This window comes from Anomaloglossus baeobatrachus, chromosome 8 (assembly GCF_048569485.1).
Source record: "Anomaloglossus baeobatrachus isolate aAnoBae1 chromosome 8, aAnoBae1.hap1, whole genome shotgun sequence".
NCBI lineage: Eukaryota > Metazoa > Chordata > Amphibia > Anura > Aromobatidae > Anomaloglossus > Anomaloglossus baeobatrachus.
Genome location: NC_134360.1, coordinates 176,942,538 through 176,970,536, shown reverse-complemented (window position 1 = coordinate 176,970,536; position 27,999 = coordinate 176,942,538). Strand labels below are relative to the sequence as shown.

The following is a 27,999-nucleotide window of genomic DNA, read 5'->3' as shown; positions in this document are numbered from 1 at the left end:
TGTCTGTGGCTTTTTTGAAATCTATTTTATTTACACTCACCTGTATTTTTTTATTTTCCGCTATGTGGGCACTGCAGTTTAATGGTTACAGATGTTTTTGGCTCATTCATAAATTGTGACTTTTTGAAAAGTCGCAAAATTTGCCACAACTCTTTTCCAGTCGCCCCCTGGTGTCTTTCCATAGATGGTTTTCAAATTTTGCATCTTCCAAGTGTCATTTTGAAAAGATGCAACATTTTGACCCACAAAGTCTTATAAATGTTAATGAAAAGAAGTCTGACTGCACCAAATTAATGAACCAAGTACACCATTGTGATGAGTTTGGTACAATAAATGTCAGCAAATACCTAGTGATGAGTGAGCATCCCCGACACTGCTTAGTACTCAAACGAGTATCGAGGTGCTCGGAATGCTTAGTACTCGATCGAGCATCGGGGTGCTCAGAACGCTTAGTATTCGATGGAGCATCGGGGTGGTTGGGATACTTAGTACTTGATCAAGCATTGGGGTGCTCAGAACGCTTAGTATTCGATGGAGCATTGGGGTGCTTGGAATGCTTAGTACTCGATCGAGCATCGGGGTGCTCAGAATGCTTAGTACTCGATCGAACATCGGGGTGCTCGGAACGCTCCGTGTTCGATTGAGTACCACAGGGGCTTAAGCTAAATGCTCGACTGCCCAATTTTGTACCTGCGTTGACAGCAGGCAGCAGACATCACCAGCAACCTCTGATTCATATTCCCATCTACCACAGTTCCTATCATCTGGGTACAGTTAGTTCCTCCTCAGTCCCTGTTTCAGAAACTAAAACGCTCTAGGGCTTATCAGCTGTCCGTCATTAAGGGGGTGCGCGGTTATAGCCATCACTCTCCATATACAGAACGGTGACTGAACTCACATCGGCACCGCCCCCGTGACTGAAACGCTGCCAGGTGGATTAAAGTTCTTTTCCTCCTGGCACAGGGGTTCAATGTGCAGGTGCCCGACAAGTTTCATACACTATAAACCTGGAGATTAACCCAATATCTGCAGGTTAATAGCGTTTTTACGGGACAGGTTCCCCTTAATGCATTACAATTTAATTTTCTTTTGTGAATGATTCACTTCTGCTCTTGATTATCGATAAATAAATGCAAAACTATTACTACTACTTGGTGAAGAAAGCAAAACATTTGCTTTCAATATAACAAAACGAACATAACTCAATTCTGCTGTTATAAATATTGTTCTATAAATATTGTTTAGGTACATTTATGAACATTAGAGAAGAGGGAATAGATTTGATACAAATTGAATTAATGTAGGATTTTATCAAAATTGCAGATCTGGGGCGGATTCAAATTTGCGATTCGATTCACAAGAATCATCAAAAAAGTGCTGCCAATTTACACATTGCAGAAAATTGCATCGGCCACGAAAGGCATGAATTTCCCCATAATGGTTCGCACCTATCACATCACATAGTACAGTAAATTAGGAGGGACTATAGTATTCTGTATAAAAGCTGAGACTGTAAATGTAGCAGCCATTGTAGGGAGATATCACAAAAGCAAAGACCTGTGGAGAAAAAAGCGCATAGGGTCTTACCCTGATAAACAGGGGTTAAGAAGACAGTAATCCTACTCACCGATCAGGGTTGTGACAGGCTGTTAGGGCCAGATGGACGGGCAGACCCGGGAGGTGGATCCACTGGGCCGAACTCCCCGATGAGGGAAAGGAGTCCGGTAGCCGGAGCACTTTAGGTAGCAGGACAGTCCGTGCACTGGAACACAATGGAGAAGTCCCTGGGACCACGAGGTCACTGATGGTGGTCCGGGTGACGGAGCTCAGGTTCGGAAGCCGTGATGATGTCAGGCGGGGTCCGGAACCGTTGGAGCGAGATGACGGGTCACCGCAGGGAACCGAGATGGTACGGACTGTCAGGATGGCAGATGGGCAGCGTTCGGGGTTCGAGATACAGCAGGACCGGATGGCGATGCAGGATCGGCTCTAGAAGACAGAGAGGTAAGTATCTCACAGAACACAAGGAGACCTGACTCCTAGCTTGGGAAAACACGAAGAACAGGCCCCGCTCCCTTGGACATTAACCCCCTTTATACCCTGTACCTGTATGCATCATTTCCTGTCAGTGGACACTGGCCCTTTAAGAAAGGGTCAGTGACCGCGCGCGCGCCCTAATGCGCATGCGCGCGGCCCAGGTGCCAGAAGCCAGGGCAGGAAGCTGAGAGGAGGACGCAGCAGAGCCGGCCAGGGACTGGGAAGCAGACGGGCGCCGGGAGCGGGGACCAGGAGGCCTGGGAAGCACGGGCACTGGAGGCTGGAGAGCGGGGAGCGTGGCAGGTGAGCCGGGGAGCAGAGCAGAGGACCCGGGGAGCGGAGCAGAGGACCCGGGGAGCGTGACAGTACCCCCCCCACGCCCCCCTCCCCGCAACCGGGACAGGAAGGCACGGATCAGAGGAGTGCCCACATTCTCCCTGGGCTCCCAGGACCTATCCTCAGGACCATACCCTTCCCAGTCCACCAGGAAGAACTGTCGACCTCGTACGGTCTTCATGGCCACGATATCCCTTACCGCATAGATGTCGTCCTCAGCAATAGGAGGAGGAGCCGGACTGGCGGCAGCGGAGAAGGGACCAAGGACAACCGGCTTGAGCAGAGACACGTGGAAGGAGTTGGGTATCCTCATCGTGGCCGGGAGCTGTAGTTTGTAGGAGACCTCATTGATCTTGCCGAGGACTTTAAACGGTCCGATGTAGCGAGGTCCCAGCTTGTAGGATGGTATCTTCAGTCGGATGTATTTGGAAGCAAGCCAGACGAGATCTCCCGGAGAGAAACACGGAGGATCCAGACGTCTCTTGTCCGCGTGTCTCTTCATCCGCAGGGATGCACGTGCAAGGGAGGCCTTAACTGAGTCCCAAATGGTTGTAAAGTCACGAAGTACTGCATCAGCAGCAGGGATGTCCGAGGAAGAGGATACAGGCAATGGGACAGACGGCTGAAGTCCGTAGACGACATGGAAGGGAGAACTGGAGGAGGACTCACTGACGTGGTGATTATGGGAGAATTCAGCCCAAGGAAGAAGCGTGGACCAATCGTCATGATGGGCGTTGACGTAGTGACGTAAGAAAGAGGTCAATATCTGATTGACCCGTTCCACTTGGCCGTTCGACTGAGGATGGTAGGCCGAAGAAAAGTCCAGAGTCACTCCCAGATGTTTACAGAGAGCCCTCCAGAAGCGGGAGGTGAACTGAGTTCCTCTGTCGGACACTATGTGTGATGGAAAGCCATGCAAGCGGAAGATGTGATGTATATAGGCGTCCGCGAGTTCCTGGGCAGAGGGCAGTCCAACCATAGGGACGAAATGGGCCATTTTAGAGAACCGATCCACCACGACCCATATGACTGTGTGTCCGGAGGACAATGGCAAGTCCGTAATTAAGTCCATCGCTATGTGTTGCCAGGGAACTGAGGGTATGGGCAGAGGCAGAAGACGGCCATATGGCAGGTGTTTGGGAGTCTTGTTCCTGGCACAGGAGGAGCAGGCAGAGACAAAAGAGGCGACGTCCGTGCGAAGAGATGGCCACCAGTAATGACGTGCAATCGCACTCCATGTTCTCTTCTGACCTGCATGACCGGCTGTTTTCGAGGCATGGCCCCAGTGTAACACTTTTTGCCTGTCAGTCTCAGAGACATAGGTCTTCCCAGGCGGTATCTGGGCCAGGGTGACAGGAGCCACCGGAATGATCTTACTAGGGCAGATGATGGGTTGGGATGTCTCTTCCTCCTGCTCCATGGGCATGAAAGACCTAGACAAGGAATCAGCGCGTACATTCTTGTTCGCGGGTCGGAAATGGAGCTGGAAGTCGAACCGGGCAAAGAACAAGGACCACCTGGCTTGCCGTGGGTTCAGTCGCTGAGCCGTCCGCAGGTATTCCAGGTTTTTGTGGTCCGTGTAAATAATGACGGGGTACACTGCTCCTTCCAGAAGATAGCGCCATTCCTCCAGAGCCAGTTTGACTGCCAATAGCTCTCGGTCACCGATGGTGTAGTTGCGTTCAGGCGCTGAGAAGCTCTTGGAGAAGAAACCGCAAGTCACCATCTTCCCGGAGGAGGACTTCTGCATGAGCACAGCTCCGGCTCCCGAGGAGGAGGCATCCACCTCCAAGGTGAACTGGCGGTTTAACTCTGGACGGTGGAGTACAGGAGAGGAGGCAAAGGCTCGCTTTAGAGAGCCAAACGCGGCGTCGGCCGCAGGTGACCAGTCCTTTGTATAAGCCCCCTTCTTGGTCAAGGCGGAAAGAGGAGCAGTCAGAGCCGAGAAGTGAGGAATAAACTGGCGGTAATAGTTGGCGAATCCCAGAAAGCGTTGGATTGCCTTCAGTCCATAAGGAGGAGGCCAGTTGAGAACGGAAGAGACCTTCTTTGGATCCATCTGCAGTCCGGTATCGGTGATGAGGTAACCCAGGAAGGGGAGAGAAGACTGTTCGAAGACGCACTTCTCGTACTTGGCGTACAGACGATTCTCTCTCAGTCTTTGTAGAACCAGTTGCACGTTCTCTCGGTGGGTCTGGAGGTCCGGAGAGAAGACAAGGATGTCATCCAGATATACCACCACACAAACGTAGAGAAGGTCCCGGAACACATCGTTCACTAATTCTTGGAAGACTGCTGGTGCGTTACACAGGCCGAAGGGCATCACGCAGTATTCATAGTGCCCATCGCGAGTGTTGAACGCGGTCTTCCATTCATCCCCTGAGCGGATACAGACCAGGTTGTAGGCACCCCGAAGATCCAACTTGGTGAACACACGAGCTCCTCTGAGCCGATCAAACAATTCGGGGATGAGCGGCAGGGGGTACTTGTTTTTTACGGTGATTAGGTTCAATCCCCGGTAGTCTATACATGGGCGTAGGTCGCCCTCTTTCTTCTTTACGAAGAAGAAGCCTGCTCCAGCAGGAGAGGAGGATCTCCGAATGAATCCCTTAGCCAGGCTCTCTGTGATGTACGTAGACATGGCCCTTGTTTCGGCTGGAGACAGTGGATATATCCGTCCTCGAGGTGGTGTAGTTCCCGGGAGCAGGTCAATGGCACAATCGTAAGGACGATGTGGCGGAAGTACTTCGGACTCCTTCTTATCAAAGACGTCCACGAAGGACCAATAGGCTGAGGGCAGTCCCGGTAGGGACTCGGGAACCGGAGGTCGCCGGATAGGTTGTATGGTCTTCAGACAGTTCTCATGGCAAGAAGACCCCCATCGAGTGATATCGCCAGTGCCCCAGCTGACTGAAGGCTCGTGTGTCCGCAACCAAGGAAGGCCCAGCAGGATTTGATGTGACATATGTGGGAGGACGTAGAGAGCGATGTTCTCGGTGTGCAGAGCACTGATACGCAGTTCAAGTGGCTTGGTGATCCAGGAGATGGTGTCAGAGAGGGGTCTCCCATCCACAGAGGCAATCACAAGAGGTTTGGCGAGTGGAGTAACAGGCACCTGGTATTTGTCCACCGTGGCCTGCTGGATGAAATTGCCTGCTGCCCCCGAATCGAGGTACGCCTCAGCCGTAAACCGCGTCTCTCCCGTTGTCACTTGCACAGTCCATGTAACTGGGTCTGAGAGAGTCCCAGCACCTAGGGTGGCCTCTCCTACCAACCCTAGGCTTTGGAGTTTCCCGGCCTCTCTGGACAGGAGCGTAGCAGGTGTGTGCCCTCTCCGCAGTAGAAGCAGAGACCCTTGGCGAGCCGCTCTGCTCGGCGTTGTTCAGACTGTCGCACACGGTCGATCTGCATGGGCTCATGGACGGAGACACCAGAGGCCGTTGACTGGAGTACGGCGGGCTTCTGTGGAGGAGAGGAATGCCTTACCGGACGTCTCTCACGGGACACCTCTTTGGACCGCTCCTGAAAGCGTATGTCCACTCGAGTCGCTAGGGTAATCAGGGCGTCCAGGGTGGACGGTACGTCACGTCCAGCCAGCTCATCTTTGATTCGACCCGAGAGTCCTTCCCAGAAGGCGGCGGTTAGGGCCTCGTTATTCCACCCGAGTTCTGAAGCCAAGGTGCGGAAACGGATGGCGTATTGACCCACCGTCAGAGTTCCCTGACGTAACCGGAGAAGAGATGAAGCAGACGCGGAGGCGCGTCCGGGTTCGTCAAAGGTGCTGCGAAAGGCCTGCAGGAACTCCTGGAGGTTCTTGGTCATAGGGTCCTCCTTCTCCCACAAAGGGTTCATCCACGCCAGTGCCTCGCCCTCTAGGTGATGAAGGCGACCTTGGCTTGGTCGGAGGCAAACAAATGTGGCAGCTGCGTGAAATGGAGGGAGCATTGGTTTATAAACCCCCTGCAGGTCTTGGGATCTCCGGCGTACCGGGGTGGTGAGGCCAAGCGCAGTCTGGAAGCATCCGAGGAGGCTGCCACGGGAGCGGGGGCCGTGGATTGACTAGTGGAGACCCGGGGCGCTGAAGATGTGACCGAGGCTTGTAGCGTGTTCAAGCGGGCGTCCACGGAGGTCATAAAGTTCAGCATGCGGGTCTGGACTTCACGCTGGCGTTGGAGTTCCTCATGCAAGGCCGCTAGTGCTTCGGCGGGATCCATGGCCTGTTCTTACTGTTAGGGCCAGATGGACGGGCAGACCCGGGAGGTGGATCCACTGGGCCGAACTCCCCGATGAGGGAAAGGAGTCCGGTAGCCGGAGCACTTTAGGTAGCAGGACAGTCCGTGCACTGGAACACAATGGAGAAGTCCCTGGGACCACGAGGTCACTGATGGTGGTCCGGGTGACGGAGCTCAGGTTCGGAAGCCGTGATGATGTCAGGCGGGGTCCGGAACCGTTGGAGCGAGATGACGGGTCACCGCAGGGAACCGAGATGGTACGGACTGTCAGGATGGCAGATGGGCAGCGTTCGGGGTTCGAGATACAGCAGGACCAGATGGCGATGCAGGATCGGCTCTAGAAGACAGAGAGGTAAGTATCTCACAGAACACAAGGAGACCTGACTCCTAGCTTGGGAAAACACGAAGAACAGGCCCCGCTCCCTTGGACATTAACCCCCTTTATACCCTGTACCTGTATGCATCATTTCCTGTCAGTGGACACTGGCCCTTTAAGAAAGGGTCAGTGACCGCGCGCGCGCCCTAATGCGCATGCGCGCGGCCCGGGTGCCAGAAGCCAGGGCAGGAAGCTGAGAGGAGGACGCAGCAGAGCTGGCCAGGGACTGGGAAGCCGACGGGCGCCGGGAGCGGGGACCAGGAGGCCTGGGAAGCGCGGGCACTGGAGGCTGGAGAGCGGGGAGCGTGGCAGGTGAGCCGGGGAGCGGAGCAGAGGACCCGGGGAGCGGAGCAGAGGACCCGGGGAGCGTGACACAGGCACAACTCCTGTAACCACATGTAAATGGATCAACGGCAGCAGTACCCCAAGCGGCAGATAACAGAGAGTGATAGTGGAGAGGGGCTTTTGAAAACCGCGCCAAAGATCTCAGATGTAATCTTGAATTAATGTATTTTTATTTTGGCATAGGTCTACGCGTTTCAGGAGGCTCAGCTCCCTTCCTCAGGACCAGCAAGCACAAGATACATCAAATCCCTGATTTGATGTATCTTGTGCTTGCTGGTCCTGAGGAAGGGAGCTGAGCCTCCTGAAACGCGTAGACTTATGCCAAAATAAAAATACATCAATTCAAGATTACATCTGAGATCTTTGGCGCGGTTTTCAAAAGCCCCTCTCCACTATCACTCTCTGTTATTGTAGGGAGATATAGCATAGTAGAGAATGTCAGACCTCACAGATCAACAAATAAAAAACATAGGCAAAGAAAGTAGTGATGGGCGAACCCTCCGATGTTCGGGAGACTCGTCCAAGCTTTTTGTAAAGTCTGTTTTCGGGGTCGGATATAACGTGAACTTGTGTCCGAACCCCGAGCTTGGACTTTATAGTTATGGGATGGGGCGGGGAGGGGCTGTAAACTAAAAAATATAGTCAATAATAAACATTGTCATTATACTTACCTGTACCGCACCACGTCCTGTGTCCCGGGTATTTACTGCACTGCTCATGACTCAGCAGCCTTTAGCTTTTTTCGGCCGTGTTCACGGTGACGTTAGGGTTCACCCAAGTTCATGGTTTAGCCATGGACTTGATTGAACTTTGACTGTCAATGTCAGCCTGCTTCTCGCTCTGTAGAGACGCTTGTCTGTACAGAGAGATGAAACAGAGCTGACATTGCTCTCCCTGTGGACTGTCGGACTAAGGATTTTTTTTTTATAATAAAGGTGGAGTCTCTAAATGTTTTTTCGTTTTATTTCTAATAAAAAAAAAATTCCTCTGTGTTGTTTTTTTTTATACTGTTTACTAGAAATTTATGGTGGCCATGTCTAATTTGGCATGACACCATGATTTTTGGGCTTAGTACCAGCTGAGAATACAAGGCTGGTATTAACCCCTTTATTTCCCAGCATGCCACCACCATCAGGGCCACTGGACGATCTGGGTAAAGCACCTGGAAATGGCGCTAAGAAACAATGCGCCATTTCCAAGGGCAGCTGAGGGCTTCGGTCTTTAGCGTGGGGGGATCCAGAATGCTTGGGCCTTACCACGCTGAGAATCCCAGCCCCCTGCTGCCTGGTTTTACCTGACTGGAGATCATTTTTTTATTTTTTTAAATAATTAAAAAAAAAATTGGGCTTCCCTGTATTTTGATTGTCAGCCAAGGTAAAGCTAGGCGGATGGGGGTGGCAGCCCGTAGCCATTCGCTTTATCTGCGCTGAGAATCAAAAATACAGCTGAGCGCTACGTCATTTTTTAAAATTATTTATTTATATTTACACTACTATATGTGTGAGGCACGTAAACATCCCGCCCACCTCCGTCCTTCTGCATAGCCGTTTTGAGCCGCAGGATGCAGGTAGGAGATGTTCCTTGCTCCTGCGGCTTCACACACAGCGATGTGTGCTGCCGCAGGAACGAGGAACAACATCGTAACATCAGTCCTTCCGAAATTATGGAAATGACTGACGCTACACCGATGATACGATTTGGACGTTTTTGCGCTCCTTAATCATATCAAAAAGGATTTACACACTACGATATCGACTGCGACGCCGGATGTGCTTCACTTTTGATTTGACCCCACCGACATCACAGCTGCGATGTCGTAGTGTGCAAAGTGCCCCTAATAGTCTGTGAATAATACAGATTGTCAATTGCTAGAAGAGAGAGAAAGAGAGAGAGAAAGGAGAGGAGAAGAGGAGAGGAGCACAACATTTCTTACATTTAAAAAAAAAAATCTAAAATCGGTATTAGTTACAGAAGGTGTGAGTTTTTGCATTTTTTTGTGCTATGCTTTTTGTGAAGGATGGAATAATTGTCTTTAAAATATAAAAGAAAATTCTTCAAAATTCAGACGTTTAAATGCAAATTTCTACCTCACGTTGTGTGTGTTGCAAATCATTTTTTGTTCACATCTGCTCTACTAGTCAAATATTACATCTGTACACACCTCAGCAATACAGACGCCTTGTCATGGCTTGATTGGGTGATTCATTCTGACCTCTTGTTCTGTGGTTGGTTTTACTGTCTTCTCAGCTATGGTTCTTTTCTTCTCAGTTGTTATGCTGATTATTCCTAGTTTTCCTTTCTGGCCTTTATTCTCTTCAGGTGTTTTCCATTGTCCTAATTTTGTTTGTCTTATTACAATTTGGGTAGGAATATATATTCTCAATTCACTACATCTCCTTGCTGGCTATACTTCTTGGTGGATTATTGCTAAGGCGTTCCAGCCCTCAGCAAAACAATTTTTCTTGTTAGGCAGACATGGTTTTCATTTTTGCTGTGTGTTTGTGTTACAATGTCACTGTAGGAAAGCGAGGGACAGGGGCTCCTATGCTATTCCTCACGCTAGGGGTTCCTAAGCTAACCCTAACCTCAGGGCTACTCCTAGTGGTGTAGATGCCTACGTTTCGTGCCTGGCTATATGCTCCTGACCAGAACTAATCTGATTCCCTCCCACCAGAGAAGGAAGGGGCTGGAAACACAGATTAAGACAGACAGGTGACAACCAAAACTCTGACACACTGCAAACACACACAGGAACAAGCAATGAGAGACTCAAAAGGAAAGCAAGAGCAGGAAGGTAGCAACAAAAAGACAACAAAGAGTAACTCCACAACCAAACACAGCAATAAGTACTACATCCACCATTTATTGTGGATCACAACACCTCATCAAACCAGCTAAGATAAACTATAGCTGGCATAGAGGGAAGGATCTAGTCAGCATTTAAGGGAGGGAGGCAGATGTGATTGGCTTTCCTACAACATGTGATCAAAGGAGACTCACAAGCAGACCAGCAGAGATTGACTCCTGCTAGCCTGCCTATGAACTACCAGTCTTTTGGTCAATGCCTCAGTCAGCCTGAGCTGATTACAGACATCAGGGAAGTTGTCAGGCGGAGTGTCAAAATCTGTAGTCTGAACAGATTCCTTTTAAAGAACCTGGTTCAAAGTTGGGTTTTTCAGTTGTGCGGCTAGGGATTCTCTAGTCTATATACAGGGACAAGTAGGGAGTGGTTGTGGCTTCTCTGTGTTGTAGGCTTTACAACTTTCATTGAGGTACATGCCGAACAGGCCTGTTGTAGGTATTGGCATTTTGGACGTGTTACCTACCTACAATTTCTTATTATGTTAATTTTGGGAACAGGGTTACATTTTATATAAAATTTAGAAAAAAAAGTGATATTTAACTATGCATATCTGTTTTTGTACATGAGAAAACCAAGAAACCTCATAACCATTATAATATTGTATAACCACCAGAGACTACCTCAAGTGAGGGGCTCTGTGGTGAGCACCTACTCATTGAAACACATGAATACACAGGAGAAACAGAGTATATAAGGTGCAAAAATATAACAAAGTTTATTATAGTGCATGATTAAAATGACACACAAAAAATCATCAGGGTCAGGATAAAACCACAATATAAAACCACATAGAGGGGTAAGTGTTCTATGGGGCTCGGATTGCCAGGGAAAAATACCCGTTATAGAATATCAAGGACAAAAAAACATCCATGGAGTGAAAGTAACACATTCAGTGTGGAAAAATCATTGCTCATTAAAGCATCATGAAAATGGATATTAAAACTGGTAAAGTGCATGTGCTCAATCCTAACATATTGAATACCATGGGCAGTAATACTGAGGTGGTTGTCCTAAGGCAAGGTGCTATCAGAGGCAAAGAGAGCTCCCAAGGGGGTATAACCATCCAATCTACCCTGAGGCCATCCTTCAACGTACGTTTCGCTTGGTGGTGTGATCACAGTGGCTCCAGCTTCATCAGGAATAGGCGATATGTTTGGCATTAGGAAGGCTGCTTTTAAATGCTATCATCAGCCATTGACTTCCGGGTGCTCCGCCCCCTTAGTGACGCGCGCCGAGACCAGGCACGCCCCCGAAACACCGCCGCGAGCGCAGTCAGACCTGGGAGTACAAGCGGGGGAGTGGGGACGCGTCACCCATGTCCCACGCTGACGCCATGGTCAGTGGTGACCGCGATCACGGCAGTGAAGGATGCGGGCACGGCCACGGAGCGCGATCGGTGGGCGGTGAACAAGGAGGTCAGGTGACCGGGTAAACATCACATGACATCACATGACAGAAACAGGAGGCGGCAACAATAGGATGTTTCCTGTTTATTCCGTTACCGAAGTAAATATACTGGAAAGTCCACATTCAAGAGGCTACCATGATCCACATAATATGCTGGAGTGGAATCTCCTCATGTAGATCCATGAAGTCCATATATGGTGACATCCAGAAAATCGGAAAATATGTCCAGATCATATGCCGCACTTGATCCATTTATTGAAAGTGTGTTAATACAATCAACAGCTGTAAATATGATTGAAAAAATATGTATATGGTTAGTACCCATCATTAAGCATAGCAGCCATCACAGGGAAAAAAGGGGGGGGGATGGAACATGAATTATGACCATGAAATAAATATATATGTGAATACATATGTATAAATATGAATAATAAGACCATAAGAATTATGTGGATACATACTATAAAAGCAATTAAAAAGGTCACAAGTGAGAGTGAAAAGGACGGAGGAACTAGATCTATATAACCAGATTATGAGACCTACAAAAAGTGGACGAAGCTGATAGCTTCGTTTAACCCTTTTGGCACCAGAGTGTCAAGCGTGGAGATCCATCGGGTTTCACATTGGGCCAATAACCGTTTTAGGTTCCCACCCCTAGTTCCACCGTTGATGGAATCGATGCCACGTATTTGGAGAAGCGTGGCATCGCATGCATGATGTTTTTAAAATGGCGGGGGAGGAGTTTCAGCAAAGACCAATCCTCCACGGATGCAGCTGCTGTGATGTCACGCACATGCTCCCTGACCCTGACGCGGAGCTCACGGGAGGTAAGCCCCACGTAGATCAGGGAGCATGGGCATGTGGCGAAATACACCACGTGTGTGGTACCACACGAGATGTATTTACGGATGGTATAGGTTTTTCTGCCATCCGAGGAGGTAAAGGTCTTGCTGCGAATGATGTTATTACAGGCTAGACAATGTCCACATTTGAAACATCCGACAAGTGGGTCACGATTGCTGAAGGGATTCTGTATATTGGGCACATAGTGGCTCCTCACTACAATATCTCTAATACTGGGAGCCCGTCTAGCTGTCATGAGTGGGGTACCAGTGATGAGACCTGAAAGTACCGGATCAGATGTTAAAATCGGCCAATGTTTGTAAAGTATGTCTCTCATCGTACCCCACTCATGATTATAGGTTCCAATGAACCTGAGTTCACCTTCCGTGAGACTTTTTTTGGGTCTATAAGTGAGGAGTTGTGTCCTAGGTGTATTTTTGGCTCTAAGATATCCCCTCTTGATCATTCTACCACTGTAGCCCCGATCCTGGAAACGACGCCTGAGATCGGTTGATTGAGCCTCAAATTTGTTACTAGAGGAGCAAATTCGTCGCATCCGTAGGAACTGACCGGTGGGGATGGCTCTTATGGTAGAAGGCATGTGGGCTGAAGAGGCGTGCAGCAGAGCATTGACCGAGGTTTCTTTACGGAAGACATCTGTTTGTACCATATGATCATCTCCGACCTCTATCTTGATGTCCAAAAAATCAATGCTACTGCTGCTGTGCCTAAAAGTCAGCCTGATGTTATAATCATTAATATTCAGTAATTTCATAAAATCCTCAAGCTGCCCCACTGTACCCTGCCAAATAAACAAAATATCATCAATGTACCTTAGCCAGCACTGCAACAGGAAACATCCTATTGTTGCCGCCTCCTGTTTCTGTCATGTGATGTCATGTGATGTTTACCCGGTCACCTGACCTCCTTGTTCACCGCCCACCGATCGCGCTCCGTGGCCGTGCCCGCCTCCTTCACTGCCGTGATCGCGGTCACCACTGACCATGGCGTCAGCGTGGGACATGGGTGACGCGTCGCCACTCCCCCGCTTGTACTCCCAGGTCTGACTGCGCTCGCGGCGGTGTTTCGGGGGCGTGCCTGGTCTCGGCGCGCGTCACTAAGGGGGCGGAGCACCCGGAAGTCAATGGCTGATGATAGCATTTAAAAGCAGCCTTCCTAATGCCAAACATATCGCCTATTCCTGATGAAGCTTGAGCCACTGTGATCACACCACCAAGCGAAACGTACGTTGAAGGATGGCCTCAGGGTAGATTGGATGGTTATACCCCCTTGGGAGCTCTCTTTGCCTCTGATAGCACCTTGCCTTAGGACAACCACCTCAGTATTACTGCCCATGGTATTCAATATGTTAGGATTGAGCACATGCACTTTACCAGTTTTAATATCCATTTTCATGATGCTTTAATGAGCAATGATTTTTCCACACTGAATGTGTTACTTTCACTCCATGGATTTTTTTTGTCCTTGATATTCTATAACGGGTATTTTTCCCTGGCAATCCGAGCCCCATAGAACACTTACCCCTCTATGTGGTTTTATATTGTGGTTTTATCCTGACCCTGATGATTTTTTGTGTGTCTGTTTTTGTACATGCATTTTACTAGTCCAACCTGACAACTGTACACGCCACGCCAACTCTGCGGCCTGCTGCCTACCTATCTTGCATCTAATTCTTAAATTCTTTTTGCCAAAGACTGAATAAATATAGTTGAAAATACTGCCAAATGTTTATTATAGTGTTATACAAAATGTATGGTAAATGGCAATGGATGAAGTAGTGTAAAAGAAAAAAAACATGTGAGCTTCTAGCAGCAGCAGAAGCACCACCTCCCCACCTGGCACCACTAATAGTAGCACCAAACACGGGTTACATTTTGCCTCCTTTGACTCCAGCAAGTGTATGAGTGGGAAACCGGATTGGTGTTATAAAATATATGGCACATACCTTGACTTAGTTACAACAGGAAAATGTTACCTCTGACAGTGACACTGTCAGTTTGAGTCAGTATTCTACACAGAACGGTCTGCTTGATCACAAGTGACTAAAAGGGATCATTGTTGGACTGTTTTGTTTTTTTTTTGAAAAGTGAAAATAAAGTGTGAACTGGGTCATTAAATGACCTGTGGGTTGCTACCAGGTTATCATCCATTTCTATGGTAACATCACTTTTCACTTTGGATTCAATCCTAGTAGGCCTCAGTGTTACACTTGTTTTTGGGGCACTTGGAGGATTTGCTCTATTGCTACCAGCAACAAATTGATTCGATGTAAATAAAGATTTTTGAATATGACGATGATCGGCACTTGCGCAGTGATGTTCTATGCTCTGCTGGCAGTAGGGATGAGTATATGTACTCAGTTCTCTATGTGCATTATGCAGGATGTGTCATCCACATGAATCAAAGTGGGAGCATGCAATAGGCACAGAAAGGAGGTACAGACGTAGCAGAGAGGACCACCATCAGGTCGGATATACATCATTTACATACAAAGTGGGAGCATATCAAATGGTATTTTTGGAGGTGTGCAGGGGAAAGTTGGTAGCCTTTGTTCATAGACTCCAAAACTGTTGACACGTTCCCTTTAAAGGGAAGCTATCATCAGAAAATTACCTATTGTTTAAATCAGGGTTTTTTGTGAGGAAAGTATTTTTTTAATTTTTGGGAATGTTTTTTTTTCCTCACCATATCACAATCTGAATTAAAACTAAAAAACAGGAATGTTGCTCCATACACATTATTATATAGCTGTTAGACAAATAATCGCTCAGATGAGCGCTCCATTGTCTTCTTTGGGAAAGAATCTTCTGGAAGTTTCATATCTTCACCCAGAACACAAAGATCATTCATTCGAAGTTCAAGTGCCTTTGTCCTTCTTTTCCTAAGCATGATAGGTCTGTGGGGAGTTATAATTAAAAGAGTCACACCTCTTCTTTGTTCTGGATCTAATCCAGGCTTCGACTTCCAAATACTGACATGTTAATAGGCTTAGCTGGTTCCAGTCCATCACTATTCACTATTCCCAATGACTAGGTTAGCATCAGACTCCAGAATAACACAACTCATCTTGGGTGACATGGGCACCAGTCCTAATCCCAGGAAAGTCAAACAGCAGTTCCAATGGCAATTCACACTACCATTTGTCCTTCTGTGTTTGCCCTAACAATTCTTCCTAGTAGGTCTCTTGTGACATTGTAGCTCAGTACCTTGGCGTCACCATGCACATCCTCCTGGTAATACCATGCTCTTACTGGTTCTACTGCGCTATGTGTACCTCCCTCTGTGGGTGCCAACCAAGAAGACTATAATTCCACCATCTGGATATCCCGCTAAGGAACTGGTGCTATGCACGTAGAGTAAATTTAAACAATACACGTTATGCATTAGCCATATGATATACTGAGCAGACTCTAGGGAAACTGGATGAGTCCACTTATGGAACATGCAAACAATTAAAAGATATATCGATAGTCTGGCTGCAAAAACTGGAGAATATACAGTTCACCTTCATACATGCTAATAGAGACTCAGCTGCAAAAAAATGATTCCATCTGGAGGAAAACTGCCAAAAAAGAGAACCTCCCATAAAGGTAATGTTCATTTTAACACTATAAGAAGAAGAGCAAAAAAACAATATAGAATTGATGCAGAACTTAAAGGAGTTGTCCGACATTAGCTTACCAAAAAATTTTGAGATTATCTGTGCTGTATTGTCATATAAAACACCCCTACATTGTTATTTTTTGTTTTCTAACTTTTGTTCCTCTTGAATTATCTCTTTATTCTCTGCAGCTCTTTGTTTACATTCAGCTCCAGCAAACATGACCACTTCCTGTGCTAAACCTCCCAGTCAGAGCTGGCCCCACCTGGCCTAAGTGTCCAGACCCGCCCCCTGCCCGGCCTCAGTGTCCAGGCTCGCCCCCTGCCAGCCTCGCCCCCTGCCCGCCCCCTGCACACACATTCCCTGTCAGTATTCTGCCCAGCACTGACCTGTTATCATTCTAGAAATGGAAATAACAGCCCCACATCGGGCTCTGTGCCATACACACACACACACATATGGCTCTGCGCCCCACATCACATCAGGCTCTGCAACCCTCCCCCCACAAACACACACACACACATACACACACACACACACCAGGCTCTGCACCACACACAGACACACACACACACAGACACAGACACATACACATACATACATATACACACACACATATACACACACACACCGGGCTCTGCACCACACACACACGGCTCTGCGCCCCACATCACATCAGGCTCTGCAACCCTCCCCCCCCCACACACACACACACACACATACACACACACACCGGGCTCTGCACCACACACACACACACACACACACACATACATACATACACACACACACCGGGCTCTGCACCACACACACACACACATACACACACACACACCAGGCTCTGCACCACACACACACACACACACACATACATACACACACACCCACACCGGGCTCTGCACCACACACACAGACACACACACATACACACCGGGCTCTGCACCACACACACACACACACATACACACACACACACACCGGGCTCTGCACCACATACACACACACACACACACACACATACACATACACACCGGGCTCTGCACCACACACACACACACACCGGGCTTTGCGCCCCACATCACATCAGGCTCTGCAACCCTCCCCCCACCCACAAACACAAACACAAACATGGCGCTCTGTACCAACCCCCCTTCACCATCGTTCTGTACCGACCCCTACCCCCATAGGGATCACATGTGGGCTACATTTACATGACCGTTCCGTTTTTGCGGGCGGCAAAAAATGGTCCATTTTTTCATGGATGCATCCGTGTGTCATCCGTGTGCCTTGTGGGTTTTTTTGCGGACCGCAAAAAACGGAAGCAGCAAGAAAGATAAATAGATGAGTAGATATAGAGATGAATAGATAGATACAGATAGATATATTTTTTATTTTAGATAGATATAGAGACAGAGATAGAGGGATGAATGAATGAATAGAGGGCTAGATAGACAGACAGATAGATAATGGATAGATGAATAGATAGATAGATGAGAAAGACATATATAATGTCCCACCCCCCTGCATATTCTAAGCTGGCTCCCTTTAGTGACTTTCATGTGGCACTAAAGGGTGCTTAGCATTGTATTTAGCCAAAAAATAAATAAATAATTTAAAAAAACAAAAAAAAAAAAACAACGACGTGGGGTCCCCCCTATCTTTTGTAGCCAGCTAGGGTAAAGCAGACGGCTGCAGCCTGCAGACCACAGCTGTCAGCTTCACCTTGGCTGATAATCTAAAACAGAGGGCACTCCATGATGTTATTTTACATTAAATAATTTAAAACAAAAAACATGGGGTCCCCCCCAAATTGGATCACCAGCCAAGGTAAAGCGGACAGCTGTGGTCTGGTATTCTCAGACTAGGGAGGTCCACTGTTATTGGACACTCCCCAGCCTAAAAATAGCAGGCCGCAGCCGCCCCAGAAGTGGCGCATCCATTAGATGTGCCAATCCTGGCGCTTTTCCCCAACTCATCCCATTGCCCTGGTGCGGTGGCAAACGGGTTAATATATGGGGTTGATGCCAGATGTGTAATGTCACCTGGCATCAGGCCCTGGGGTTAGGGATATCACGCATCTATCAGATACCCGACATCACCAACCCAGTCAGTAATAAAAAAAAATAGACAACAAATAAAGTATTTTGAAAAAACACTCCCCAAAACATTCCTTCTTTCACCAATTTATTGAAAAGAACAATCAAATACGGGTCCAGCATAATCCAATAAGGGGAACACATGACTATCCATACCATAGTCAATGAAGAACAGAATGTTCCCCATTGGCTGGGAGAGCAATGCAGTGACCTGAGCTAACATCAATAGGTCAGCCCAGGTCACTGCAGGGCATGACGAGCGCTGCTGCCAGGAGGCAGATGAGATCATTACCTGCTGTGACGATCTCCTCTTCACTCCTGTCAGCGATGTCACTGCCTTCTATGCCCGCCACGTTCTCAGCAGTATCGCCAGTGACGTCACCGCTAGTGACGTGAGAACGCAGCGGGCATAGGCAGCAGTGACCGCGCTGACGTCAGGAGTGAAAAGGAGATAGTCACAGCAGGTAATGATCTCATCTGCCTCCTGGCAGCAGGGCTCGTTATCCCCGCGGCTGCCAGCACTGCAGGGTGAGAAGCTGCATGCGGGCAGACACACACTGCAATGAAGGCAGCCGCGGGGCTGGAGCGGGACACAGACTGCATGGGCACTCCTGCTATCCTGAGCAGGGGGACCAGTGCTGGCAGTGACACCGTGGGCGGGGAGAGTAAGGGGTGCGGGGGAATGTGTGGGAGGGTGCAGGGAAGGGGGGCGGGGACTCCACACTCTGTACCTGCCCAGCAGGGCGGCAACAAGCTGTTCCAGATTTGCATGTCAACATGGTCCTGCCCATGTTGACATGAAATGACCGGAAGCAGCAAAATCACGGCAGGAGCGGTCACATGACCACTCTGAGCCGGGGGAGAGGGGCTGACAGCAGGGCAGGTAAGTGCTCACTATCTACTTACCTGCCCCAATGTAGCCCAATAGGGTAATAATAAAAAAAAAGTCAAAATAAGCCGGATTACCCCTTTAAAGTGTAACCTTTGTAGTACAGATGGAAATAAACAACTTTGTATTATATCTTATCAGTCAAATCTGCTTCTTTCTTTTCTAGGACTGAAGACAGATTCTTACATTACTCTGGGGATGTCAGTTGTTTCTGTTAAGATTTTAATTAGATGGGAGAGGGGATGAGAAAGGAAGAGCTCTGCCTTCAGCTCCTCCCTCAGCATATAGCTCCTCCCTCTGCCTCTAGCTCTTCCCTCTGTCTCTAGCTTCCCCCTCTGCTTCTAGCTCCTGCCTCTGCCTCTAACTCCTCCCTCTGCCTCTAGCCCCTCCTTCTTTGCCTCACCTCTTGCTCCTCCCTCTGCCTCTACCTCCCATCTATTCCTACCTTCTCTTTACATAGTGGTTGGCAGTTACTACTGATAAGATTCTGAGTAACGCAAAGTCTTCACTGAATTCTTCACTGATTGTAGATCTTACCAGTCATTTCAAAATTTGGAAAATGACTGATCAGTCCTGGCAGAGAAAGAAGCAAAGATTACTCTGATAAGATGTATTACGATGGTACTTATTTTCATGGGTATTATTGACTTAACATTGCAAAGAAAGGCACAAGGTTAGGAACAATGAAAAATAGGAGATGATGACCTGATCAGAGCAACAGAGCAACCGAAAGATTCCATTTATCTTTTATGCATGCAATGAAAGCCTAAGTATCTGAAGCAGAGTAGCGGATATATACTGTATATATATATATATATATATATATATATATATATATATATATATATATATATATATATATATATACACTGTGTGCAGAATTGTTAGACAAGTTGTATTTTAGAGGATTTTTTTTATTATGTATTTTATTATGATTTTTTTTTTAGAACTATGTTCTCAATCAACCCAAGAGACTCATAAATATCAAAGCTTAATATTTTTGGAAGTTGGAGTGGTTTTTTTTTTTACATTTGCCTATCTTAGGAGGATATCTGTTTGTGCAGGTAACTATTACTGTGCAGAATTATCAGGCACCTTAATAAAAACCAAATATATTCCCATCTCACTTGTTTATTTTCACCAGGTACACCAATATAACTGCACAAAATTTAGAAATAAACATTTCTGACATGCAAAAAAAAAACCCAAAATAATTAGTGACCAATATAGCCACCTTTCTTTATGATGACACTCAACAGCCTATCATCCATAGACTCTGTCAGTTGCTTTATCTGTTTACGATCAACATTGCGTGCAGCAGTCACCACAGCCTCCCAGACACTGTTCCGAGAGGTGTTTTGTTTTCCCTCCCTGTAGATCTTACATTTTATGAGGGACCAAAGGTTCTCTATGGGGTTCAGATCAGGTGAACAAGGGGGCCATGTCACTATTTTTTCATCTTTTAAGGGGGCTTTACACGGTAGCGATATCGCTAGCAATTTGTAGCGATAGTGAGCGTGTAAGTACCCGCCCCCGTCGTGCATGCGATTGTTTGTGATCGCTGCCGTAGCGAACATTATCGCTACGGCAGCGTCACACATACTTACTTGGTCGTCGTCGTCGCTGTGACTGCCGAACAATCCCTCCTTCAAGGGGGAGGGACGTTCGGCATCACAGCAACGTCACCGCAACGTCACTAAGCGGCCGGCCAATCAAAGCGGAGGGGCGGAGATGAGCAGGATGTAACATCCCGCCCACCTCCTTCCTTCCGCATTGTGGCCGGCGGCAGGTAAGGAGACGTTCCTCGCTCCTGCGGTGTCACACATAGCGATGTGTGCTGCCGCATGAGCGATGAACCACCTGGATAAACAACCCTTACCGATTTTTGAGTTTGGGACGACCTCTCCATGTTGAACGATTTTCACCATTTTTGAGGTCGCTTAAGGTCGCTGGTCAGTGTCACACGCTGCGATATCGTTAATGACGCCGGATGTGCGTCACTAACAACTTGACCCCGACGACCAAACATTAACAATATCGTAGCGTGTAAAGCCCCCTTTAGACCTTTACTGGCCAGCCACGCTTTGGAGTAGTTGGATGCATGAGATGGAGCATTGTTCTGCATGAAAATCATGTTTTTCTTGAATGATACTGACTTCTTCCTTTACCACTGCTTGAAGAAGTTGTCTTCCAGAAACCTACTAGTCTGGGAGTTGAGCTTCACTCTATCCTCAACCCGAAAAGGTCCCACAAGTTCATCTTTGATGATACCAGCCCATACCAGTACCCTACCTCCATCTTGCTGAGTCGGAGTGGAGCTCTCTGCCCTTTACTGATCCTGCCTCTGGCCCATCCATCTGGTCCATCAAGAGTCACTCTCCTTTCATCAGTCCATAAAACCTTTGAAAAATCAGTCTTAAGATATTTCTTGGCCCAGTCTTGACGTTTTATCTTATGTTTCTTGTTCAAAGGTAGTCGTTTTTTCAGCCTTTCTTACCTTGGCCATGTCCCTGAGTATGGCACACCTTGTACTTTTTGATACTTCAGTAACGTTGCAGCTCTGAAGTATGGCCAAACTGGTGGCAAATGGCATCTTGGCAGCTTCACACTTGATTTTCCTCAATTCATGGGCAGTTATTTTGCGCCTTTTTTGCCCAACACGCTTCTTTCGACCCTGTTGGCTATTTACCATGAAACGGTTGATTGTTCAATGATCACGCTTCAAAAGTTTGGCAATTTCAAGACTGCTGCATCCCTCTGCAAGACATCGCACAATTTTGGACTTTTCAGAGCCCGTCAAATCTCTCTTCTGACCCATTGTGCCAAAGGAAAGGAAGTTGCCTAATAATGAAGCACCCCTTATATAGGGTGTTGTCATTACACCACACCCCTCCTCATTACAGAGATGCACATCCCCTGAATTACTTAATTGGTAGTTGGTTCTCAAGCCTATACAGCTTGGAGTAGGACAACATGTATGAAAATTATCATGTGATCAAAATATATATTGGGTGATGTAACTATTGATGTTAGTAACAACACATCCAATCCGCACAGGCAAAGGAATCAAACCACAGATGTAATTTTAGTTATGTGGAATAATTAGAACATAAGGAAAAAATATTGACCATGCTTATTGAAATTTATTTACTACTTTGTACAAAATCCTTTGTTGGTGATGTCAGCTTCAAAATGCCGCCTGTATAGAGAAACTAATCGCATGCATCGCTCAAGTGTAATTCTTCCATACAAACGCTATTCAAATTCTGAAGGTCCCATGGACTCCTTCTATGAACTCTGGCTTTAGTTCCTTCCAGAAATTTTCTATTGGTTTCAGGTCAGGTAATTGGTATGGTCATTATAGCAGCTTTATTTTCTCTGAAACCAATTGAGAGTTTCCTTGGCTGTGTGTTTCAGATCATTGTCTTGCTGAAATGTCCACCCTCATTTCATCTTCATCATCCTGGAAGATGGCAGCAGATTTTTATCAAGAATTTCTCAGCTCATTTGTCCATTCATCCTTCCTTCAGTTATATGAAGTTTGAGAGTGCCATATGCTGAAAATCAGCTCCACGCTATGATGTTCCCACCTCCAAACTCCACTGTTGGTATAGTGTTTTTGGAGTGCTATGCAGTGCCTTTTGGCCCCCAAACGTGGTGTGTATTATGTCATCCAAAGAGTTCAATTTTGGTCTCAACTGACCAGACTGTATTCTCCCAGTAGTTTACAGGTTTGTCTAAATTTTAAATGCTCTTGATTATACTTTTTCTGAGAATTCTTTTCACTCCTCTTTCTGAAATTTTGTGGGGAGCTACTGGTTGTGGCCAGTTTACAATAAAATGTTCTTTTGACTAACAGTTTATGGCCCCAATGGTGCTCACTGCAGCCTTTTCTAGTTTAGAATTTTGTCTCTATCCAATGCCATCAGTATGTTTTATAATAATAAGGTTGCATAGATATTGAGACAGCTCACCAGGTTTAACCATCGTGAGATGTTTCTTGAGTGGTACTTGGTAATGAGCCACCTTTTTATAAGCCATCAGTTGAATCAGTTGATATTATTTTTCACTAAGTGGCAGAGATGCATTCTAGTTACTGATAGATTTCAGCTTGTGTCATGATTTTCCATGGGTTTTTGCACCTCTCTTTCTTCGTGTGTTTAGTACTTCTTTCCTTGTGCCATTTCTCATTATTACACATCACCAAATATATTGACATCTATGGTTTGATTTCTTCGTCTGATTGGATGGGTTGAGAAATCAGAGAGAGATTCATAGCACCTTTAGAAGTATATTTACCTAGAAAATTCATGATTTGTTCAATACTTATTTCACCCGCTTCACGTAATATATATATATATTTATGAAATACTACAATATTTTTGTATTATGTATAGAAGGACTTTTCTCTATTGTTCTCATTTTTATATATAAATGTGAGAGCAGTAGAGTATATTGTTCATTCAGTAAAGACTATCAAAACTTGTAAATTACCAAAATGCTCATAAGATCAGGCAGCCAGTCACCCAAGTTTCACATATATACTTCGTCTGGGGGTGCAACATACATTGGGTTGTGGTTGGTTGCCTGTTCTCATGAACATTTTGGTAAAGCATAAGTTTTCATTATCCAGGAAAGTCTATCTAATATTCACTCTATTGCGCTCATTTGTAAATCCATATACAGTCATATGAAAAAGTTTGGGCACCCCTATTAATGTTAACCTTTTTTCTTTATAACAATTTGGGTTTATGCAACAGCTATTTCAGTTTCATATATCTAATAACTGATGGACTGAGTAATATTTCTGGATTGAAATGAGGTTTATTGTACTAACAGAAAATGTGCAATCCGCCTTTTAACAAAATTTGACCGGTGCAAAAGTATGGGCACCTCAACATAAAAGTGACATTAATATTTTGTAGATCCTCCTTTTGCAAAAATAACAGCCTCTAGTCGCTTCCTGTAGCTTTTAATGAGTTCCTGGATTCTGGATGAAGGTATATTTGACCATTCCTGTTTACAAAACAATTCCAGTTCAGTTAAGTTTGATGGTCGCCGAGCATGGACAGCACACTTCAAATCATCCCACAGATTTTCAATGCTATTCAGGTCTGGGGACTGGGATGGCCATTCCAGAACATTGTAATTGTTCCTCTGCATGAATGCCTGAGTAGATTTGGAGGGGTGTTTTGGATCATTGTCTTGCTGAAATATCCATCCCCTGCGTAACTTCAACTTCGTCACTGATTCTTGCACATTATTGTCAAGAATCTGCTGATACTGAGTTGAATCCATGCGACCCTCAACTTTAACAAGATTCCCGGTGCTGACATTGGCCACACAGCCCCAAAGCATGATGGAACCTCCACCAAATTTTACTGTAGGTAGCAAGTGCTTTTCTTGGAATGCCGTGTTTTTTTGCCTCCATGCATAATGCCTTTTTGTATGACCAAACAACTCAATCTTTGTTTCATCAGTCCACAGGACCTTTGTCCAAAATGTAACTAGCTTGTCCAAATGTGCTTTTGCATACCTCAGGCGACTCTGTTTGTGCCATGCTTGCAGAAACGGCTTCTTTCGCATCACTCTCCCATACAGCTTCTCCTTGTGCAACGTGCACTGTATTGTTGACCGATGCACATTGACACCATCTGCAGCAAGATGATGCTGCAGATCTTTGGAGGTGGTCTGTGGATTGTGTTTGACTGTTCTCACCATTCTTCTTCTCTGCCTTTCTGATATTTTTCTTGGCCTGCCACTTCTGGGCTTAACAAGAACTGTACCTGTGTTCTTCCATTTCCTTACTATGTTCCTCACAGTGGAAACTGACAGTTTAAATCTCTGAGACAATTTTTTGTATCCTTCCCCTGAACAACTATGTTGAATAATCTTTGTTTAAGATCATTTGAGAGTTGTTTTGAGGAGCCCATGATGCCACTCTTCATAGGAGATTCAAATAGGAGAACAACTTGCAAGTGGCCACCTTAAATACCTTTTCTCAAGATTGGATACACCTGACTATGAAGTTCAAAGCTCAATGAGGTTACAAAACCAATTTAGTGCTTTAGTAAGTCAGTAAAAAGTAGTTAGGAGTGTTCAAATCAAGAAATTGATAAGGGTGCCTATACTTTTGCACCGGTCAAATTTTGTTTAAATGCGGATTGCACATTTTCTGTTAGTACAATAAACCTCATTTCAATCCAGAAATATTACTGAGTCCATCAGTTATTAAATATATGAAACTGAAATAGCTGTTGCAAAAACCCAAATTGTTATAAAGAAAAAAGGTTAACATTAATAGTGGTGCCCAAACTTTTTCATATGACTGTATATATCCCAATGGATAAATAATTATATATGTAATGTTTTGTTTGCTTTAATCAGGTGACCTCCCATTTTTCATTATTTCTACACTTGTTGCTTTTTAATGTTTTTTTTATAATAAAAAAGATTATTTTGTTATTTTACTAGCATTTATCCTTGCATTAATTCCATAGTGGTATTCTCTGTTCATCTGCGGGAAAAGGAATGTATCAAGATAAAATGAAAATCCCAAAGAACCGTTAAGGTTTTCCAGTCGTGCAACCCTAAGTCACTTTGGGGCTTTTTTTTAGGGGGGGAATCGGCAATTACACGGGTTAATAATAAGTTTTCATGCTTTCCTGGAATTAAACATTCAAAGCGTACCACCACCAGCTTCATAGCAATTCTAGTAAATAGAGAAGTGGAGGCAGAATTTATTCTGAAGGTTTGGACATCTGAATGAATGTGTGGCACAGTCCAACTGGCCGTCTAATGAGTTTTCTGATTCGGGAATTCTAATTTATAACTACTACTGGCTTTCTGGAGTCCAGGGTAAGTTCATGCTTGCAGTCATGAGAACAGCATATAATACATTTATTCATGATGAAATGGCAGTGTTTTCTGAAGACGGTGGCGCTGTGCTTTCTCATATATTCCCTGACTAGCTAGCAGACCTTTCCAGCTGCCAAGCTCATTTAGGTTTAATTGAGGTGAAGGAAGTAATGCTGTGCAATGTTGGCTCTATGTGAGACCTCTACTGTATCCAAGCTTATTAGTTTGTTTTCGCTTCTTCTTTCCATGTAGGAAAAAGAGAAGAAGTACATGCTACCTTTGGACAATCTGAAAGTCCGTGATGTGGAAAAAGGCTTCATGTCCAGCAAACACATCTTTGCGCTGTTCAACACTGAGCAACGGTATGATGGGGAAAATCCCAAAACTAAACTATGACATACTTTATATGATCCCAGAGGAGCTTTTCTTTTTTGTCATTGTATCCAAAAATAATTATCCAATGTTTTGCCACCAAAGTCCTCAATTGCAGCATGTTGTTTGCTAACAGGACTAGGGTGTCCTATTGCCATCACATAGTAGAGATGATCAGTCAGCTAATTTTTAGATAATGCAGATACTGTCTCAGCGCGACTGCTGTTGAAAGCCGAGGTGGCGCTGAAATGTTCAGATGTGAATAATAAAGGTAATTTTAAAGCAACTAGCAAGTGCCGGGACCATCTTCTTTCATACTGTTATGGTGCGGACTGGGGTAGGTCCGGCGTGAACGAAAACACACAGCAACAAGAGTTATACCACGACAAACAAGGGGTACATCAAATACACTTTAACAACGGAAGGCCCAAGGACTAGTGAGGGTGAAGATGGACACCTTCTCCACTTATCTGCCATTGTACCCTACATTCCTAACCAGTCCCTATACAGGTTCCTCACATGTCGCCGAGCAGGAACCTGAAGCCCTGAGAGACCCTACAATAGTCCTAGCTAGTGAGTGGTCAGGTATGGGATGCTAGCCCCACCGCTGCACTGAAACTACACTCCAGGGAAGGAAGACAGACAGGGTGAAAACACTACAACAAACTGCTGCAGTCAGCACCAAGACTGCAGCCACCACAGCAACTTCAAAAGAGGGCTCCACAAGCTCTGTTAACCTCCTTGCCCAGCATCTAAATGGCAAAGAGAATAACTGGCACCTTTTGCTGGTAGTAGAAGGTAAATAAAGGTACTGATAGTGGTCCCAAACTGGAAACATCTGACCAGGAGTCAGAAGCTGCTGGAAAGCAAACTGATATTAACCCTATGACTGCCAAAGGAAAGGATAACACATTTACTATTGAGTCAAGAATGGAAATGACTCACAAGTCCTGAATCTATCTCATAATGCAAAAAGACAGCCGTGACAGATACAATCTGAAAGTGTTAAATCTTGATTGATTTTTTTGATTGATTTAAAAAAGGGCTGGATGATTTCCTCAGTACACAAAACATTGTTGGTTATAAATGACTTAGTGACTAAATGTAGAACTGGTGGAGGAAGGTTGAACTAGATGGACCTAGGTCTTTTTTCAACCTAAGTAACTATGTAACTATGTAACTATGATTGCCATTCCCTGCATTATTTACATAAGATATAGTCCACATGATACTGCGAAGGAACACAGTGCATGACATACCTTAGACCAGGGGTCTCAAACTCGGCTGGGTGTTTGGGCCGCACAGAGGAAAAAAATAATTTGGGGGGGCCGCATTCTTTGCGGGACAAAGTGACATTTTTATTGGTACTATATACACACCTTTGGAGCACTGATTTTCAACATTTTTCACTTGTTTATTATAACAAATGTGCACATTCTTTGGTTAAATATAAAAAAAAAATAAAATTTGATGGTAAAAAAAAGTCATGCCTTATTTTGTTTTTTTTTTTTACATTTTATCCCTTTCTTGTAACTAATATTGTTATAATTAGCACTATATAGAAATTTTGGCCAACATCTTTTAGTAATGTTCCCCATCCTATAGTAATGACCCCAACCTTGTCCCTATTCTAATGTCCCCATCCAATAGTATTATGCCCATCCTTGTAATGTCCCCATCCTATAGTAATGTGCCCACCTTGTCCCCATCCTATAGTCATGTG

General features: G+C 45.7%; 1 protein-coding gene across 1 annotated transcript in view; it reads left to right on the top strand.

The window, feature by feature from the left end:
• The window catches only part of DNM3 (dynamin 3), a 576,617-nt gene that overhangs the window by 225,672 nt on the left and 322,946 nt on the right, over window positions 1-27,999 (top strand). Inside the window, exon 13 of the mRNA XM_075320993.1 lies at window positions 26,157-26,266. Within this exon, the coding sequence (XP_075177108.1) occupies window positions 26,157-26,266 (110 nt within the window). The remainder of the gene's footprint in view (window positions 1-26,156; window positions 26,267-27,999) is intronic.